Source organism: Corvus cornix, chromosome 15, assembly GCF_000738735.6.
Source record: "Corvus cornix cornix isolate S_Up_H32 chromosome 15, ASM73873v5, whole genome shotgun sequence".
In the NCBI taxonomy this organism is placed as follows: domain Eukaryota; kingdom Metazoa; phylum Chordata; class Aves; order Passeriformes; family Corvidae; genus Corvus; species Corvus cornix.
Window position 1 is genome coordinate 7081641 of NC_046345.1, and position 17886 is coordinate 7099526.

General features: G+C 43.8%; 1 protein-coding gene across 2 annotated transcripts in view; it reads right to left on the bottom strand.

Annotated features, from left to right (window-relative positions):
• Nucleotides 1-2040: 2040 nt before the first annotated feature.
• The window catches only part of LOC104688626, a 32388-nt gene continuing 16542 nt past the window's right edge, over nt 2041-17886 (bottom strand). For both annotated transcript variants that reach the window (XM_039560855.1, XM_019285131.3), the window contains exons 2-7: nt 15144-16135; nt 11009-11060; nt 10806-10908; nt 9390-9553; nt 5311-5556; nt 2041-4683 (exon numbers count right to left, since the gene is read on the bottom strand). In XM_039560855.1, the coding sequence (XP_039416789.1) occupies nt 3946-4683; nt 5311-5556; nt 9390-9553; nt 10806-10908; nt 11009-11060; nt 15144-16102 (2262 nt within the window). In that variant the 5' untranslated portion in view covers nt 16103-16135 and the 3' untranslated portion in view covers nt 2041-3945. The remainder of the gene's footprint in view (nt 4684-5310; nt 5557-9389; nt 9554-10805; nt 10909-11008; nt 11061-15143; nt 16136-17886) is intronic.

Sequence of the window (17886 nt, forward strand, 5' to 3'; positions counted from 1 at the left end):
AAATCTGCTTTCGAGGTCATCCTCCTTTTCTTCACACTTCCATTTTGACTTTCAATGAGGTAATTTCACCCTTAAGCTCATTAGTTTCCATAGGAAATGAATTATAAAAAATGCTAAGTGTGCCATATGAGGTTTAACATCAAAGACATTTCTAGACAGACCATGAATATATGTTGAAGCTGTATTTATCTCTGTTGGGTATTCTTTTCAGTGCTGCTGAGTTTCAGTTGCTTTCATTAGGTAAGTGTTGGCTTAGGACTTACCTTTTTTTTTTTCCTTGCAATCCAAATTAATCTTTAATCATTTCGAATAAAATCTACTGACTGGACTGCTAGAGTCAAATGTGTTTTGTTAGGGCTCATGTGCCACCCTCCTGAGGAAAAAAAACCCAACAAAACAGTTTTGAGTAGAAAGCTTTGTAACCAGCTGCTCTTAACAAAAAGAGTTCTAAAAGGAAACCTCAGCTCATGTTTTGCTACTAAGTTATAAGTGGATTTTTATTGCTAAATGCTATTCTGAGTCTTCCAAGTTAGGATGTATTACCTGGATGTTAAATCTGTTGTTTTCCCTTTGAGCCTCCATTCCCAACCAGTTTAAGGACCTGACAGTAAGAACCCCAGCACACCAGATTCTTGTCAGCTTGTGTAGCTTCAAGCTTTTACTTTGAAGCTCTGTTTTACAGTGAAAAAATAGGTAATGCCCACATATTTTTGTCCTATTTAGTCTACCTAACACATTGGCTAGAGAGCTTTACTAGTATATTCCAGAATAATTCATTTAAAAAAGAAAAAAGGTGAATATTACTCAGTTTTGCTGAAAAGAATACTTCTCTTTGCTAGCTCCATAATGTTTTCTGACATTTTTTCCCCATGCAATTGTGATTGGAATGATTTTTCCCCCTCTTTACTGAGCATTTGGAGTGCTTATCCCATTTGCTGCTTGGTTACAGAACACAGAATTGCACAGCAAACCCTGCACTGCACGAGGGTAAAACTGAATCCAAACCCATGCATGAGGGATGAGGTTTTCTGTCATTAAAAGTGGCAGCACAGCTCTTCAAACTAATAATAGCTGTTAGGAACAAAATAAATGCCATAAGTAATACTATTTAAAAACTAATCCTAGTCAATATTTACAGCTGAGAGTATTAAAGTGCTTTATTCCACCCAGAGCTTTCAGAATTTCTTAACTCTGCACTGTGACGTTTTTGAAGAGTTTGGGTAGAAGCTGGCTGTGTTCCTGGGGGAAAAAAAAGGAAAAGATGAGAATTTCAAAACAGTGGCTTTAGCTGTAAGAGGAAGAAAATATTTTATACATTCTTTGAAGGTACAAAACAAAACACAAATACCTTGTTAGCAGTTAACTTTAGGGATCTGCCTAAACAACCCATCCAAAAAAACCCTCACCAAACAAAAAACTTCAAAAGGTAGGTCAGGAACTGAAGTCTCCCCTGGGGTACCTGCAGCACCCACCTGCAGGCACTGGGCTTCAGCATCTTCTAGTGCCAGAAGGCATCACCTTTAAAGAGTTGATAAACCAGCCACCTCTGTTCTGAGAATAAGCAGCACTGTTCAATACTGCATGTGCATCAGGAGGAGGGCCTCTCACCACATCCATGTGTAGGTGTGTATATTTGTACACAGTCCATGCTGCAGCCAGGGTGTCTGGTGCAGTCCCGTGAATAACTGGCCATATGCTGCTGCAGCAGGCAGTGATGGAAGAGTGTTCAGGCAGCAGGATACGAAAGGAAACACAAACTCCCACAGAAACCTCCCCTGGCAGCAGTTAGACAAACCTGGTTAGCAAAGTCTGTTCTTTGGTTGCGCAACAGGTAGTGGAAAAGGTCGGTGTAAACAACCACCTCATCTTTGGTCTCACTCGGCTGCTGAGGAGAAATTGGGAGGATCTAAAAAGGAGTGTTTGCTTTTCTGCTCTTCTACCACCACTGGGGTACCCCACATGCTGTCCTCGTGGTGTGAGGCACTGCCCATACAACTCAGGCTTTCAGCAAAACAAAGTAAGTGTTGTTACACTGTAGAAATGAGTAGTTAAACATGCTTTTATTGAAAAAGCCACTTTTTCCAGCCCTTCAAATGTAACTATTGTCAATAATTGAACACAAGTGCTTTTCAAAAGTAGATTTTAGTACTTCAACCTTTAGAAATCTAGTAACAGAACATTGAATTACGATGTATATGAATTTAATGCAGTAGAAGTTATTGTTAGAGTACTGAAGACTTCTAAATATTTTTTAAATCATAAATATATTAACTCTTCCCTTTGAATCAAGTACCATTAATTTAAAACAACAACAAAAAAAACCCCACCAAAAAAGAACCAACCAACATGGAGCCAGACTTTGTCACTTCAGAACTACTCAACACAGTCTGGAAATAATAAATGCAGAGACTTGTTTGCTGTTCATGTTTGAGTCAACTGCTAAAGGGCAAATGTGTTTTTGCTTCCACTGCTACCAGCTGCAAGGCTTCTATGTCTAGGCAGACATGTAAACACACAGAGAAAATACAAGGCAAAACCTACAGCCTTGTGTTGCATATCTCAGACATTAATAGGTGGCAAATGGAAGCTGTAATAGCAGGTGAAATCATAAATAATTCAGTTAAATATTTCAGCAATCAGTCAAATGCCTTCACATGGAAGGATTAAGATAACTGGATGCACACTGCAGCTAATATAGGGGAAGACTTGTGCAGAAGATTTCTTCCTGACACCTGTTTTATGACATACTATTGCTTTAAAACAATGTGCTGTGTCAGCTGCAAAATGCAGCTTCAGAGGGAATTTTTTCATTCAAGAAAGAAAATTCTAAATTGTGGGACAAACATGCAGGAGTCTCTTGCAAAGATATCACCAGGAGGCAATTAAAATACTGATGGGGTTATTAAAGGCAATAGGATTAGCAGGCTTCCCTTTGGTTCAGTGTTCCATTGAATGCCCTGGGTTTGTACTCAGGGAGGCACAGCCACGTAGGATTAATTCCTAAAGGAAGTGAGCACTCAAAGTTTGCCACACCTTAATTTTGTCTTTCAAGTCTTGCCTGCTAAAGGAAGGGGAATAGTTCTGTAGTCACTGTGCGTTACCAGCAATAAATAGCTGGTGGATATAGGATCAGAGCAGCTGCAAATATCCAAGTGTTGGATGCTGAAGACTATTCCTAGTATTTCAGTGTTTTTGTACACATGCTCATGTTGCCATGAGGAGTCACTTAATGTGGTGGACTGAGGTGTTCTAAGCCTATGTAGACCTAACAAAGACAAAACTACACCAGACTTTAATAGAACAAGCATCTGGCATTGGGTTGCTCAGCCTGTCTGTAAACTTCTCTAAAGAGTTAGGAGGTGAGATAATCATGGTCTTTAATATTAGAGTTGCTAATGCTTGGTAAGCTTTGTGCTAGACTGCAGAAGTTACGAAATACTTAAGTTTACAAAACTGTATGCAAGCATGCATGATTGAATTCTTACCCTTGGCTTGGCAAGGCTTGGATTGTACAGACAGAGCTATAAACAGAAGTTAACTCAGAGCTCCCAACAGAAAGACTCAAGTGATACCACAGGGAGAGGGGACTGATTTACATTTCAGATACGGTGTGACCACCCCAGGTTACTTTCATTCCCATCCCAGAAAAAGATTTCTGCAGTCTGAAGTACCTTTTCAGAGGATGCTTTCTTGGACAAACTACATCCAAATCTCATGCAAGAGAAGAGAGATGAGGTTAGTGAGCATAAGGGGAGATGGCATTTGTGCTGTGCTATGGTTTGTATCCTCGTAATCTCAGTTCCAATGTGTGGGAAGCAAAGACCGCTCTCACCAAAGCTGCCTCCACGTGACTGCCACACTAAGCTGCTCGGCACAGCTTCTGCTCTGCTCACATCCCTGTTTCCTCTGGGTTTGGGAACTGATGTTTCAATCTTTCCGAGGACATCACTGGACTGATGCTTGGCACAGGGTAGGAGCAGCAGGGGTGTTGCAGTTCTGTGAGGTCTCAGTAGTGTTGGAATCTCCACCTGCTGAGCTCTGCTGGTCCCTGGAGGAGCTGGGGGCCTTTCCGTGACCTTTGTATGAAGTGGGGGATTTTGCCCAAAGGGGAAGACTCGATGTGAAGGTGGCAGAGCTGTTCCCCTCTGAAGTCAGAACCACCAGCTGTTTCTCTGGCATGGCTGGAGCATACACAGCATTTTGCTCTGACAGGTGATCTCCACATTGACTAAGGTGTTCTGCTAGGACCAGAGGCTGCTGATCATCCCCTTCTTCAGAAATAACAAAAACTGGTTTGTTTTTATCTGTTTCTACCATAAGCTCCTTTGTTTTTGAACCGTTGACCAAATTGATTTTCAGTGGGTTGGAGCTCTCTAGAAGATTTTTGGGGCTTTGGCTGTTACCTGGAGATGCTGCCCCTAGATGTCTTGAGGGATCCAATGGCCTCACATGTTTGCTGTCAGGGGAACTGGCTAAAAATCCAAAGTAAGGGTTCCCAAATCTGGATTTCTTCAAATTGCAGGAGGTTAGCTTCCGCTGCCTCTGTGCAGACAGAGTGAGGGGGTATGAGGCATTACTGGCAGATGAATCAGAGTAAACAGTCTCTGATGCTCCCTCTATCTCAGTGGCTGAGATCACCTTTCTGGTTGGCACACCTTGGGATCTTGCAGCTGTAGAAAAACCCTGCACAAGATAGTACAAAACTAGTAGACATGCCATGAAAAGCATATCTCCTGAGAAACTTTGATCCCGAGAGAACTACAAGTTAAAATTTGTGGTTATGTTAGAGGTAAGATGCATTCTTTAGCAAAAAGCTATGTTATTACCTTAAAAAGGAAGGAACATCCTTTATTAGCTTTGTAATGAGCTTTTGGTTTGATGACTACAGTCAGTGAGACCCAGATATCCCTGCCACACCTACGGATTCCTTGCAGTGCAATTATAATACATCAATTACAATAAAGTCAAGGCATAACCGGGGGGAAAAAGCACATGTCAGAACACTCAATGAGGTAATCTTGTCTGAAGGCATTTCTCAATGTTCTTCTGGACTGGGGATAATTTCTTAACCAGGTGCTAACTGCTGGAAAATACAGCTGCTTAACATTTCAGGAAAGCCTGGCTAAATTACAATATAATTAGGCCAGAAAGTTTCCCATACACCAAAGAAGATGGACTGAGATGTGCTTGCACTGCAGGACAGAGAGGTGATGCACTGGGCAAGGGTAAAATGTGTCCCATCAGTGAACAGTGGAGAGTACTGGAGCTGAGACCCTGACCTCCACATCCTCCCCTCCCTGCAAGACTTACACTGCTGTCAACCAGCTTTGTGAAGGGGCTGTTGGTGCTCCAGCTACACCATTTCTTCTGTAGCTGTGGTATTGGAGCCAGGAAGTCGTGGAAAGTGCGGGCGCTCCACGTGCGCTGCCTGGGACAGGGATTCTCCAGCTGGACATTCCCCTTCTCAGCAGCGTCTGCCCCTGCAGCCATGGGATGGGAGCTCAGCCAGTCAGACACAGAGGCCGGGCTTGTGACACTTCTTTTAAGGTTTTTGTCCTGGAAAGAGCAAATTAAGATCATTTACAGGCATCTTTCATCAAAACATTTTTAAAACACTTTGGAAACAGGCTGTTAGTGCAAGAGACATTGATTCGGTGGTTCTCAGAGGACACAGGAATGCAACTTCTCCTCATTGCTCTTCCAGTGTGCTGCCTGAAGCTCGCTGGCTTCCCTGGAGGAAAGTGTTACCTTGCTTCCCCAGTTTCGGGTTTAATGTTGAAGTGGGGAATTTCAGTTACATAAGATATAGTCCTGCAAGTCTCACTAAATATATGAAATATCTACAGCTTAATTTTACTGGAAATATTTGACAGATCAAGAGTCATAAACTTCACCGTGTAAGACAGAATTCTTCCACTCTGCTTGGCTCTTGGAAGGCTCCAGGTGTGTCTGTCTGGGGAAATAAAACTTAAGGAGGATGGAGCCCCTTGAAAGAAATCCAGAAGCAAGCAAGAAGAGAATCAGAAGTCTCAAAAATGCACAGTTCAGGAGAAAAGACTGAAGTAAGTGGTGCTCTTTATGCTACGTAAGGGAAGAATTAAGAAAATAAAAAGAATGAAAAATAAAGAAAGGAAATAATCTGTTCTCAGTGTCTGTGGTGAATAGAACAAGAAGCCCAAGAAGTGGAGTGGAGCCAAGGAGATTTGCATTTCTCATTAAAAAATGGTCTTCAGGTGGAAAACATGCTTTAGGAGTAGAATAAGACAGCCAGAGAGGTGTAAAATTGGCATCATCAGAAGGTGAGACCACATTAAACTGCTGTCACCAGCCCTGTGTATGAGCAGAGTTGATCAGATATGGAAATGAACTACAGACAAAAATCTTTTCCATACTTTATAAGTTCTGATGTTGTATTTGAAATCACAATTTTTGTCATTAATATTGATACAAGCTTAGAGCCAGAAAAGTTAGAGAACCCCTGACATTCCTAAGAATCTCCTTTCATTCTTACTAATACTTCACCTGTTATTTAAGCCTCCTGTTACACAACTCTATACATATTTTTAATTTTCAGCTGTGCGAATATGGTTGTCATGAGAAGAACGCAAAATCCACATTCCCAAAGTTTACATAGCCCTTAAAGAGTGTCTGAAATAAATCCCACAGTGTCCTGGATATAAAAATCCTGAGAAACCAGAAACATGTAATTAGTTATTTCTGAAAAACTGAATCTCCCAAGTTTCTGCAAATCAAAGAAACTCTTTAGTGAATGTGTCATATTGGAAATGGATGGGCAGAGAGGCAAGAAATTAGCACTAGATCAGAAAAAGAAACTCAGTAGGAAGCCAGAAGAGGCATCTGGATAAGTTTGTTTCAATATTAAGCTCCTTGTCTAAGATTTTTTTGAAGGAACAATCTTTATTTATAAATTTTTAAGCTGACTGTCTTTTCCTCAGAGGCCTCTTCAGGCTGTCTTAGGATTTATTATTCTAATATTATTATAAATACCTCCAAACTGGTGTAAAAATTAGCCACTGGTTTTGAGATAGATACTCAGGAAGTTACTGGGATAATGAACAATGTATTTTCTAGACTTCTGAAAATGTTTTGTCAAGAAATGTTTGTTAAACTTCCATGATCATACTTTTTACTCAAACCTTTGCATCTGAAATTTGCAGTGTCTGATCAGAAGTCAGAGATCATAGTCATAAGTTAGCCAAAGGGTGAATGATGCCTTAAACCAAAGGGGATTTAGAAAGCCATGACTCTCCTAGAGGACACCTGGAAGCCCCCCAAAAGCCATCCCACCCTCCATTTCCTCAGGCCAGTCTTGAACTGTGGGGGTTTTTTGCTCTCCCAGCTCTTTGCTCGTAACACAGGACTGGTGCCTTCAAATAGGTTTTAAAAGCTGCAAAGCAAAAGCCAGCTAATCACTGGCTCAGGCCCAGCAGAGCTGAGGCTCACACTTGGTGGGCAGCACAAGAGCAAGCAGCCAGACACAATTTCTCAGGGAAAAGATCAGGCTAATTTTTTTAATGAAAGCTCCTTATAACTTGCTTTGTCTAGTCAAGCATTTTGGGTGAGGTGAGTCTGCTGGCATTATTTACTGTACTGTGAAGGCTCAGGATTTCACACATCTTTTCACATGGGGATAACTGCTTAGCTCCTGCCAAGGAACAGGCTATGCTCCAGTGGATATCTCATCCCACTGCCTAGTGCTGGGCCACAAAGCCATGCACCATATCCTCTGTGAGGCCTGGAGGCTGGCTGCCCAGCGGCATTTCACACCCTAAAAATACTCATCTAAAAATTCAACTGTAAACACGTTTAATATCCAGGAACCCTGAGTAGCAAGTGGCCTGATGAGATTCCTGTTTGAGTGCAGGTTTGTAAATAGTCTGCTGTGCTCAATTTCCACACCCCTGGAGAGGATGGGCTTCAGCTGTGGGGAAAGGCCCAGGGCTTTCAAAAAGGCCCTGCCGTGCTTCCAGGCTTGGTGTTCTGTTCCTTGAGGAATGTAGTTGGGAGTATTGTCTCACTTGAGTGCTGCATGGATTTCACTGAGGTGATACTTCCTGAGTTAATAATGTGTTTAATTCTTCAGGTTATTTTCACTGTTTTAACACCCTTTTTTTTTTTTTTTTAAATAAATGCCCTCTGAAGATTGCTTGCAGAAACAATGTCAGAATAGAAATGGGGGGTTTATGTGTATTTTTTCCTTCTGACGAAAGTGGGGGAAAAGGCCCAGGAAAATGGTTTTCCCTCCTGCCTAAATGCTGGATGTGTGTGGGACTGCCACCAGGTGAAGCTCTCTGCACTGGAAAGGACCAGGAGTGCAGGTGTTCGTTCAAGGGTGCCCAGTCTGGGTACAACTCCCAGTGCCTTGCTCTACAGAAGGTAAAGTTCAGGCAGGGGAAGGCTCCAGAGCTGTTCTCCCTTCTTTCCCTCTCTCTGTTCATCAGGGTGGCCAGCTGGAGGAAAAGCCCAGCACGTGTCTTACACCAGTGTAGGAAAATCCTGACCAGCCTGGCCTCCTGGCTAATTTCCTAATCAAGTGCAGGGATACAGAATGCTTTTGTTTTGTAAACTGTGACAGAAGTATTACACAGCCTGTCCTGGGCTTGTGAGTTCCTTGTGCTGGTTGTTTATCCTCTTGTGGGAAAAAGAGAGGGCACTGGAGAAGAGAGTATTGACCTGGGAAAGGCTTTAGCAGACACTTGTAATGAATGTGCTCTGTCTGCACTCACTCGAGGTTGAAGAGGTGACAGCCAGACCTGAGGCTTCTGAGCTGTCATCTGTTCCTAAACAAATAAAGGACCAGGAGTCCAGGGGAAAGAGCTAAAATAAGAGAGAACCTGCTGAATCAATTCAGGTTTCTGTCTGTGAATTTGGAAGGGCCCCAGTGCTTTCACTTGAAACCACTTGATTTTTTTGGAGCCTGCACTGTTAATTTTCACATCAGCTTGGTGTGACACTTTCTGCCAAGCTGATGAGCTGAGTAACTTCCCTGTTCACTTGGAGTGGTGGGCAGGAGTAGGTCTGACTCCCAGGCCTTTCAGTTGCTACCAGTGATAATTTTAATGGAACATCAGCTTTGCCAATTAACACTTCTGCAGGCTGGTCCTACTGCCTGCTGGCAAACATCTGCATTGCTGTCACAGCCAAGGTAGAGTTCTGCATTTGCTCTTTCCAAAGTTGGGAAGATACTGGCTCAGGGGATCACAGTCTACATCATTTGATGGCAGCTCAGCTTGAGGGTTAGGAGAACTGCCTGGTTCAATCCCTGCCTTTCTAGAAAGTGGGCATTAGGCATAAATGGACAGGTATGACAAGTGCTGTCCAAGAGGGACAGCCTGTGGCTTGCTAGAGATGCTGAGGAATGTTCCTACCTGTATCCTGTAGGTGGTAAAGCTCAAGCCACTGGTCCCAGGTCCAGCAGAAATTATAAACACTTCATCACTCCCAGTCTCAGTGGTCACTGCAGAGATGGAGGAGGGCACATCTGGGTCAGTGTCCTGAGGAGACCGTTCTGTGCTGCCTCTGCAGGAAGTGACTGAGAAAGGAAGAAAATCAATAAAGACTGCTTGTAAGTGTCCAAAACATCTGTTTCCAACTCCTCCATGACAAACCCTCCTCCTTCCATCCCTAGACAATCTAGAGCAGGGCTTTGGCTGGCTGTTGCACCAGCCAGAACAAAATTCAAGTCAACAGTTTGCTTTCCTGAAACTGCAAGCTTTTAAAAACAAAACAAAAGAGGAGAGGAGAAACGCCCCTGGGTCTGCTTTCTAATAAAAACAGACATGAACTGAAATCCCTTGTGTTAAACACACGAGGTTGTGCTGGAGATCAGAAACTTGCAGACTTGCTCAACTCATTATTTATTTTCATTTACTCATGCCTGCTAATATTGGGAGCTGTGCTTTTTGGTTAAACCCCAGTGATGCTGCTCCTACAGGCAGCCTGATGCTCCAGGAACTGCCACGGAGGGGTGTGTGTGTCTGCAGGTGTCCCCAAGGCTGGTCATCTGGTCCAGGCAAGGAGAATTCTGGCCACAACTTCCTCAGGAAGGAGATGGGAAACTGTCGTGGCTAGGAGCACAAAATTAGCTTTTTATGGAGAAACCCTTGTGAGAGCTCAGTGTGTAGTGGCTGATGGTTCACTGGGAAATTGACGGTGTATCATAACACAACATAAAGTCACTCCCTTTTGGCCTTTACTAACCAAATGGGGCACTGGGACAGTTCATGTGTTGTGACACAAAATTGCAGCAAGTGACATTCTCTGCATCTTGGCTGGGATGCTCTTTTCTGGAAGCACACTGTGAGGTAAATGTCACCCAAAGCACCTCCATCCACAGACCCACAGAAACAGTGAGCTCCAGGAGTTAGAGTTGACCAAAGTCAATTTGAGCCTTGTAAAACACATCCTTTCTGGACAAGGTTAGGCCTGAGGCAGGTGAAACTCTTCCCCAGTTTATGGATCTGTGTAAGTTGTTAGTAGCAGCCTGAACCCAACACATTTGCTCTGCTAACCCAGTGTCTCTGCAATGCCATGAACTGCAACAGCTTGTGTTGGCAGCATGCTGGAGCTGTGCTTGTGCGAGCTCCTTGCCAGGGGAATTACCCTACCACAGAGCGGGGAGCAGCAAGGGACAGTCCCCACAACAAAGGCTCTCTGCTGTGGAGTAGCTCTCCAGCTGTGCATGGGCAAGACAGCAACAAGGACTGCGGGGAAGAAACGATCTGATGAACTGGCCCAGGGCTCCGGGGTGCCCTGACCCGCTCCGGCCGAGGCCCTGCACTTACCCGCCTGCTCCCGGCTCACAGAGTGGTTGTTGTTTTCATTCTCCCGACTTGGCACCACCAGCTGGAGCTCATTGATATCGACAGTGGAGTTCTGGATCCTGTTCTACAACTCAGAACATGCCCCAGTAAACATGGTCAGATAAACAGTGCAACAGCCAATATGAAAGAGAGAAACAGAAATTGCTGAAGCCATTAGCACTAACCTCCTGGTCACTGCATGCGTTGGATGAGCTCCTTTTGGGGCACGTTCTCTGCCTGAAAAGGAGAGACAGCAACAACAACAACAAGCCCTTGAGTGAGTTAAAGACCCACAGCAGGAAAGTTCTCGGCTCTGCTCAGCCTGCAAGGGGAACCCAGCAGGTTATGAGCATCCAAAATACTTGCCAAGACTCAAGGCAGCAAGGCCTGTAAACAAAGGGAGAAAATTGTATGCTCATGTGGTGGAAAGTCAGCTGAAGAAGAGAAGAACCTGTCATCTTCTTCCCATGCTCACTGCAAGAGCAGGAACAGAGCTCAGACCTCTGCTGAGTCCCACCAGGCTCCCCCCTGACAGCTGTTCTTTCACACCAGTAACTGAATAGCAGGACTGAGATCCTTCAGTCTGGGCAGTGACATCGTTCTTATCCTGCTAGACAGAATATTTCATCTGCATAGCTCATTCTGCATACTGGGTTATATTTAGCAAGCAGAGAGCATCAGATGCCGTTCATTTGTATGACTGTTTCACTGAAAGACAGTGCTGTGGCAGATGATTATGGGATGAATGCGCCCCTTGGCTGAAGGGAGACACATGTCCTTACCCATTTTTTCACATTTTTATTAAAACTGAGATTGTGAAACAACTAGTGTTACAAACTTTTGAATGAATAAGACTTAAAGATATCACAACGAAAGGCTGGCACTGATGGACGTGATAATGATTGAAACAAGAGTAGTTTGTGTTCAATGGCTCTCCAGGAGACAGTGCAGACACAGGGGAGCATTATGCACTCACTGATGGGATGCAACCCAGGTTATTGCAAAGGCAAATTCTCACCCCCAGGTGATGGATGGGCAGCAGGCAGTGACTGGCAGGGCAGCTTGGGTGGGGAGAGATGGCAGCACTGAAGGCTTGATGGAGTCACTGTACACTCAAGGGTTGGGAGGTTATGCAGATGCAAAATGCAGTTGCAATTCATGGGTTGCAACCATACAGCAAAAGTTTGACTGCACGGGACAGGATTAAAATTAAATAAGGTGGATGTATCTGTTGTTCTTGAGGCTTGGGAAAGAAAATAAAAAATCCCCCATTACTCGAGCCAGGTTTCATGGCCAAAAGTAATTAGAATTATTGGCCAACTAACAACTGAAGCTTTCATTCCCTCCCCAAGTAGCAAACAAAAGCTGCAGTGTGGCAGAGACTTGGAGTTTCCCCAGAGAGCTTTGCCCTGGCTCAATGCAATGAGCCTGAGCAGATACTGCTGATGACTTGGTGCATTGGAGTGGCAGTGGGTGCCAAGCCCATCCCAGGCCATTTCTACTCCTGGCAAGGCAGAGCCAGCTACTTTTAGCTGAGCAAGAGCAGCAGATAGAAATGGGGAAAAAAACACCAACAGCTAAACCTGGTACCAGAGGAATAAATAAAGTATGAAGAGAAAAGAAAGTGGAAGGCAAGTTTACGAGGCCAAGAGCTTCCAGGTTACTCTTGGCATCCTCTGCAGTGCCCAGTCCAGCCAGGACCATGTCCCTGTGCCTCGGGGGGCTGGTCCCAGATCTGAGTGTGCTGCACTGGTAAAGCACCATCATTTCCCCCTTCAGCCCACCCCGTGCCACCCTGACATTTTCTGCAGTGAGGACAGACTGTGGCTAATACACTTTTGACACCTGATTTCAAGCCTCTCTTCAGGACAAGAAGCATAAAATAGAGCTTGATAGGCTCAACCTAAAAGAAGTTTAATGCTTAGTGCTTGATGGCCTCAGCAGTCTTATTCTGAGCTGCACTAAAAACCCACAGCTGGGACGTGTAGGCAAGCTCCAACCAGTGCCAGTGGTTCTGGGGCAGAGAGCAATACCCTTGAAGCAGTTACCACAGCAAAGAGGGAAAAAAGACTCTTCCAGTACAACACAGGCGAGGTAACTCAGCACAGGTCATGGCATCACTTCCACCTGGTCTCGCTTAAGTGCTTTAAGTCTGACAAGAAACAAAGCAGTGTAATCAAGGCTTCCCAGGAACAGCATGCAGGGAATACAGGAGGCTGGGACAGTAAACACCCTTTCAAGATGCTAAAGGAGTAGGGGTATTCTCTATTTATATTCAGTCAATAGCTGGCTGAGGTATAGATATCTTCTTTATTAAAAAAAAAAAAAAAAAAGAGTTGTAGAGCAATGAAGAGGCATAAATGCCAGTGTTAAAAGAAGCAAGCCTAATCCTGTGCCATAGGACCCCATAGGTAGGATGTATTCCCAGCAACCAGAACATACAAACATTGGTGTGTGGGGCTGAAATCCTGTGGAAGTTTTTTTTCTGCTGGTCAGCAAGAGCAGAAGGTTATTTTGTAAACATCTGACAAGCAAAAAGCCAAACTGTGAATGTGAGCAGCATGGCCTGACTTTCTAAACAAGCTTTGCAGAGGAAACCTCAGCCAGTGGAACCTCAGATTGCCGGTGTGCTTTTAGGGATGAATAATACTCTGCTTCATGGATTGTTACAGTGAAATTAAATAGGGGTATTGGAGCAAGAACAGCCTACTCAACATGTGTATCAGCCCAGACTGCTACCATAGCAAAGGGAGCCTGTTTCTGTCTCTTTTGAAGATTGGCAAGGGTATAAAAATAAAGTATTTGGTATCTGGAAGACATTTTCCACCAGACATTTTCCTTTAGAGCTAGCAAAAAAATTGTGGTCTAAATTAGTGTTCTGCGAGCTCTTTAAAAACAAAAAGGTTGGTTAGATGTAGCACATGCAAGTTTAACTCTTACAGCTATGAAAAGCTCAGACCCTGAAAGCAGGAATTTCTATATATACAGCAAGAGAGATGATATTTAAGCTTCACCACTGTGCCTGTGTTCTCTGGCGCCCAGTGTGATGGCCTGCATTTTGTGTTTATTCAGCCAGAGCTAAAATGCAGCCTCCAAGAAGGACAAGGCAAACCAAGTTCCTCTGTCAAACCAGCCTCAGTGGCTAGGGGTGTCTGGGCAATCCTGAGAGCTTTGGGGTTGGAGGATGCACACTGGATGAGGCAGGGGATGCAGGAAGGGAGAAACCAGAGCAGCTGCATGATGGCTCTGGAAAATGAACGCTGATGCCAACACCCAGCCACCACCGTGGAGCCCTACAACGGACAGTGTCTGTTTCAGTTTACCTGATGTTTTCATTGAAGTCAAAACATTTGAAAAATAGTGTTTATTTTGACGAAAAACCTGGGGAGTATGGGCTCTGTTTTGAATTTGTTGGAAGGGAGAGAAATAAATCACTGTTTCTACAAAAATGTTTTCACTAGGGAGTTAGAAAAATGCAAACATATGCTGGGGGGGTGGAGAAGCGTTCCTTGGATAGATATAGAGAAAAGAAATATATAAAAGAAAAGCAATTGACTGGAGAGGCATGCTTGTGTAACTGTCTGGTTTTAGCCATTTAACTAGTCAGCATCAGGACCTGGAAATCCACAACCCAGCCTGACCATCAGCTCACTTGACTGGATCGTTTTGGATTGCGTTTGGGAACAATGAGAGGTACTGCAGCATGGCTCTGGGCTCTTCCCCAGAATCACAGGGATGTGCAGATGACTTCTTAACACACTGAATGCATGGGATTTAAAATGTCTGCACAGTTTCTTGGATAAAATATGCTACAGATGGGAAAATATTTTTAAATCTTAATCCTAAGTGGTAATACCTTGGTTATTATTTACTTTTCTTCAGAGTGCTAGTGATGGTTAGTTAGAGTCAAACTGCAGGACCTCTGTGAAAAGATTCAGTGACTGTCAGCTCAGCCTGCTCAGGAGCCTCAGGGAAGGATGATCTTTCTGTGCTGATTTTGTCCATCAGCCAAAAGGCACCACTGCCATTGAAACAAAAAAATGCCCAGGAAAGTCCTGACCATTTAGGTATTTCTGCAGGAAAAAGAAAATAAATCTGGGGTACAGGAGCTGTAGAAGTAGGAAAGAAAGCTGAGGAGCCCAGGGCAGGAGCAGTGAGCAGCATTGACTTCCTCTGTACCTGCTCTGTTACATTTGGAGGACAGCAGGAGTTAGCAGAGCAAGGGAAATGTAACATTTTTCTGGAAATGTAACTCTTTTCTGGTCTTTTCCCTAGGGATAATATCACATGCTTCCAAGGCTCTGGTGTGCATCACCTTACCTGCAAGCTATGCAGAGGGCAGAGAGCAAAGCAAGAGCAAAGACAATGATCCCTGTAGTAATTGCCAGCATCATCATATTTTCCTTCCTCTCCTGCCTCACAGCATCCACAGCATTGGGGTCAGTGATGTTCCTGTACTCAAAGAGCATCGCAAAGCCTCGGCCCCGGTCCGTGGTGGTGATCAGCTCCACGATAACCTCAACCATTTCCAGAGATGAACCAAAGACCATGGTCTTGTTTACAGGGGAATTTGGCCCACAGAAGCGAGAGGAAAATGTGATGAGATCAGAAACATATAATACATCATGGGGACAGACATCCACTGCTGACTGAGGGCTGGAGGAGATTTCCATGGGCAATGCTGTTGAGGGAAGAGTCCAGCTCTCTACTGTGACTTCATCTCTCTCACTAGCAGTTAAGTGGGCAAGCAAGATCTTCCCTTCCAAATCTCCTGTTTCCAGGCCACTGGTATTTTGCCTCTGCATCGAGGCACTGCCAGCCACAGGGAATGGCAGCTCCTCTGGGTGAGCCTTGGTAATCGCTTTGGGTTCCTTCATCTGCTTCCACTGGTTTTCTTCAGATGCTTGTTTGGCTTCATCTTTTTTTGAGATGGTTCCTGGAAGTTCATCCAGGTGACCAGCAAGGTCCTTTGACTGATCTCCAGTGCTGCTCAGATTCTGAGCCACCTTTGACATTGAGGTCTGGAGAGAGGGTTCTGTGGTATGGACAGCGAAGTCCAGGTTTTCCTCAAGAGAAGGCATGTCCTTATTTTCTGTTGTAGCAGGGGCTGAAAAGCCATCCCAGAGGGCTGGAGTTTCACTAGAGCTCTCAAAAATGTCAAAATCAAATATTTCCAAGATAAGATGGGTTCTCATGGGAATGAAGAACTGCCAGACGCAGTGTGTCCCCGGGTAGTAGTTGTTTGGAAAACCTGGTGACAAAATCAGGCCTCTTTCCATTGATTCCACCACTGCACCACAGGAATAATACACCTGGGAAATAAAACAAAGAATCTTACATATTGCCATAGATCACACACAGGATGCAGTCTGCCAGACTGATGGAAGTTCCTGCTCTTTTCTTTCCCTTCAGAGACTGGTTCAAGATACCCTCAAGACAGGATAATTCATTAAGCTTGTGCAAGTCTCAGCTCCTACGTTTGTGGAGCATCAATCTAATATGGAAAACCACTCTTAGAGACTATGGAAGTGTATATTGGATGGTCAACCTCCAAGAGAAATATAACCCACATAAGTAATTCACATAATTCTCACTTCCTACTACTGATAATTTGTGCTGTTGGCAAACACACAACTTTTTGACCACACAAATATGTTGCCCTAAACAGTTGGTTGTGTGAGAAAAATCTTAAGAAGCTAAAGGAAAAATGTGTCACAGCATCTCAAACTCTGTGTTATTTTCATTACAAAAACATTTTCATGTAAAAAAGAAACTTTGCATTGATGATCACCCATGATTCATCCAACCAACTCATCTTCTGTTTCAAGGACACTCAGCCTTATTTACTTCAATAAAATAGCCTGTTTTGATCGGGCAAATCGTCTCTTTTTCAAGTGCAAAGCCTCTCAAAATAGTGACAGCAGATACCAGCTCTCACCAGTAAACCAGCAACCAACATGCATTTTACATAACACAGCAACAGTTCCATGTGAAATCTGCTATTTCTTCCTTCTCCACAAATTGCCTCCAGCCTCCAAGGAGGAAGGAAGTCCATAAATGGTGGCACTAACCACCACTCTGTGCCTCTCAAAAGGTGCACAAGGCTGCTTTTGCACATCATATTTACAACTACCTTCTCCCAAAGCCACTCTTGGAGCCTTTTTTCAAGATTCTTTCATAAATTTGCAGAGCACGGAGCCCAGTCTGCACCTTGGGCAATTGCTTTTGAAAAGGGGAAAAAAATCAGAAGCGCTTAGGTCACAAGCCCTGTCTATGAGCATGGGTTTACAAGCATTAATTGGAAAAGAAAGGGAATGCTTTGGGTTTGGTGTGGCTTTTTATTGGAAATGATTAGTTGTCTTGGTCTGTTATCTATTTAAACACAAAGGAACTTGGCAGTAGAACAAACGAAGCTTATGAAGTCCATATAAAGCCACAAAGATCAAAATACTCCAGATTTTTTTTCTCTTGGTCCCTCCCCTTGGCTCATACTGAAATGGAAAGAGAGAAAAATGCAATGCCAAATGTTGAAAGCTCCTAAATAGAAACACAATCCAGACCTGTTCTGCGAGGCACAACCTTTGTTTTCCAGCAGGTGCTGCTCATATTCTGGGGGATTTCAGGGTGGATGCAGGACGGCCACAGAAAACGACGAAAACAGTAACGTGGGTGGAAACTGTTCTGTATTCAACTTGAAATCCAATATTTGACTTGTAAAAGTGTCATTTAAATCAAAGCTTATGTTAGTTATAGTGGCATAAACTACAGGCTTCTCATTTAAGGCACCTGGGCTGGACTGTGGCTGGAAGTCTCAAGTGGAAAAGAAACCACATTCATTGCCACATACATATTATTCTCTGTCTAATGCCTTAGGAGTCCCACATGTAATACCAAAACATATTAATAGAAATTTACTGATCTTTCCTCTAGGAGGTAAATTTTTGTGTTTCAGTCTGGATAAGTTAATTCATGGTAAAAATCCAGGAGAAACAAGCAAAACTTTATGTCAATTTGAGAGGCTACAGGTCCTAACATTTAGATTCATTTACTAATTCACATCAGA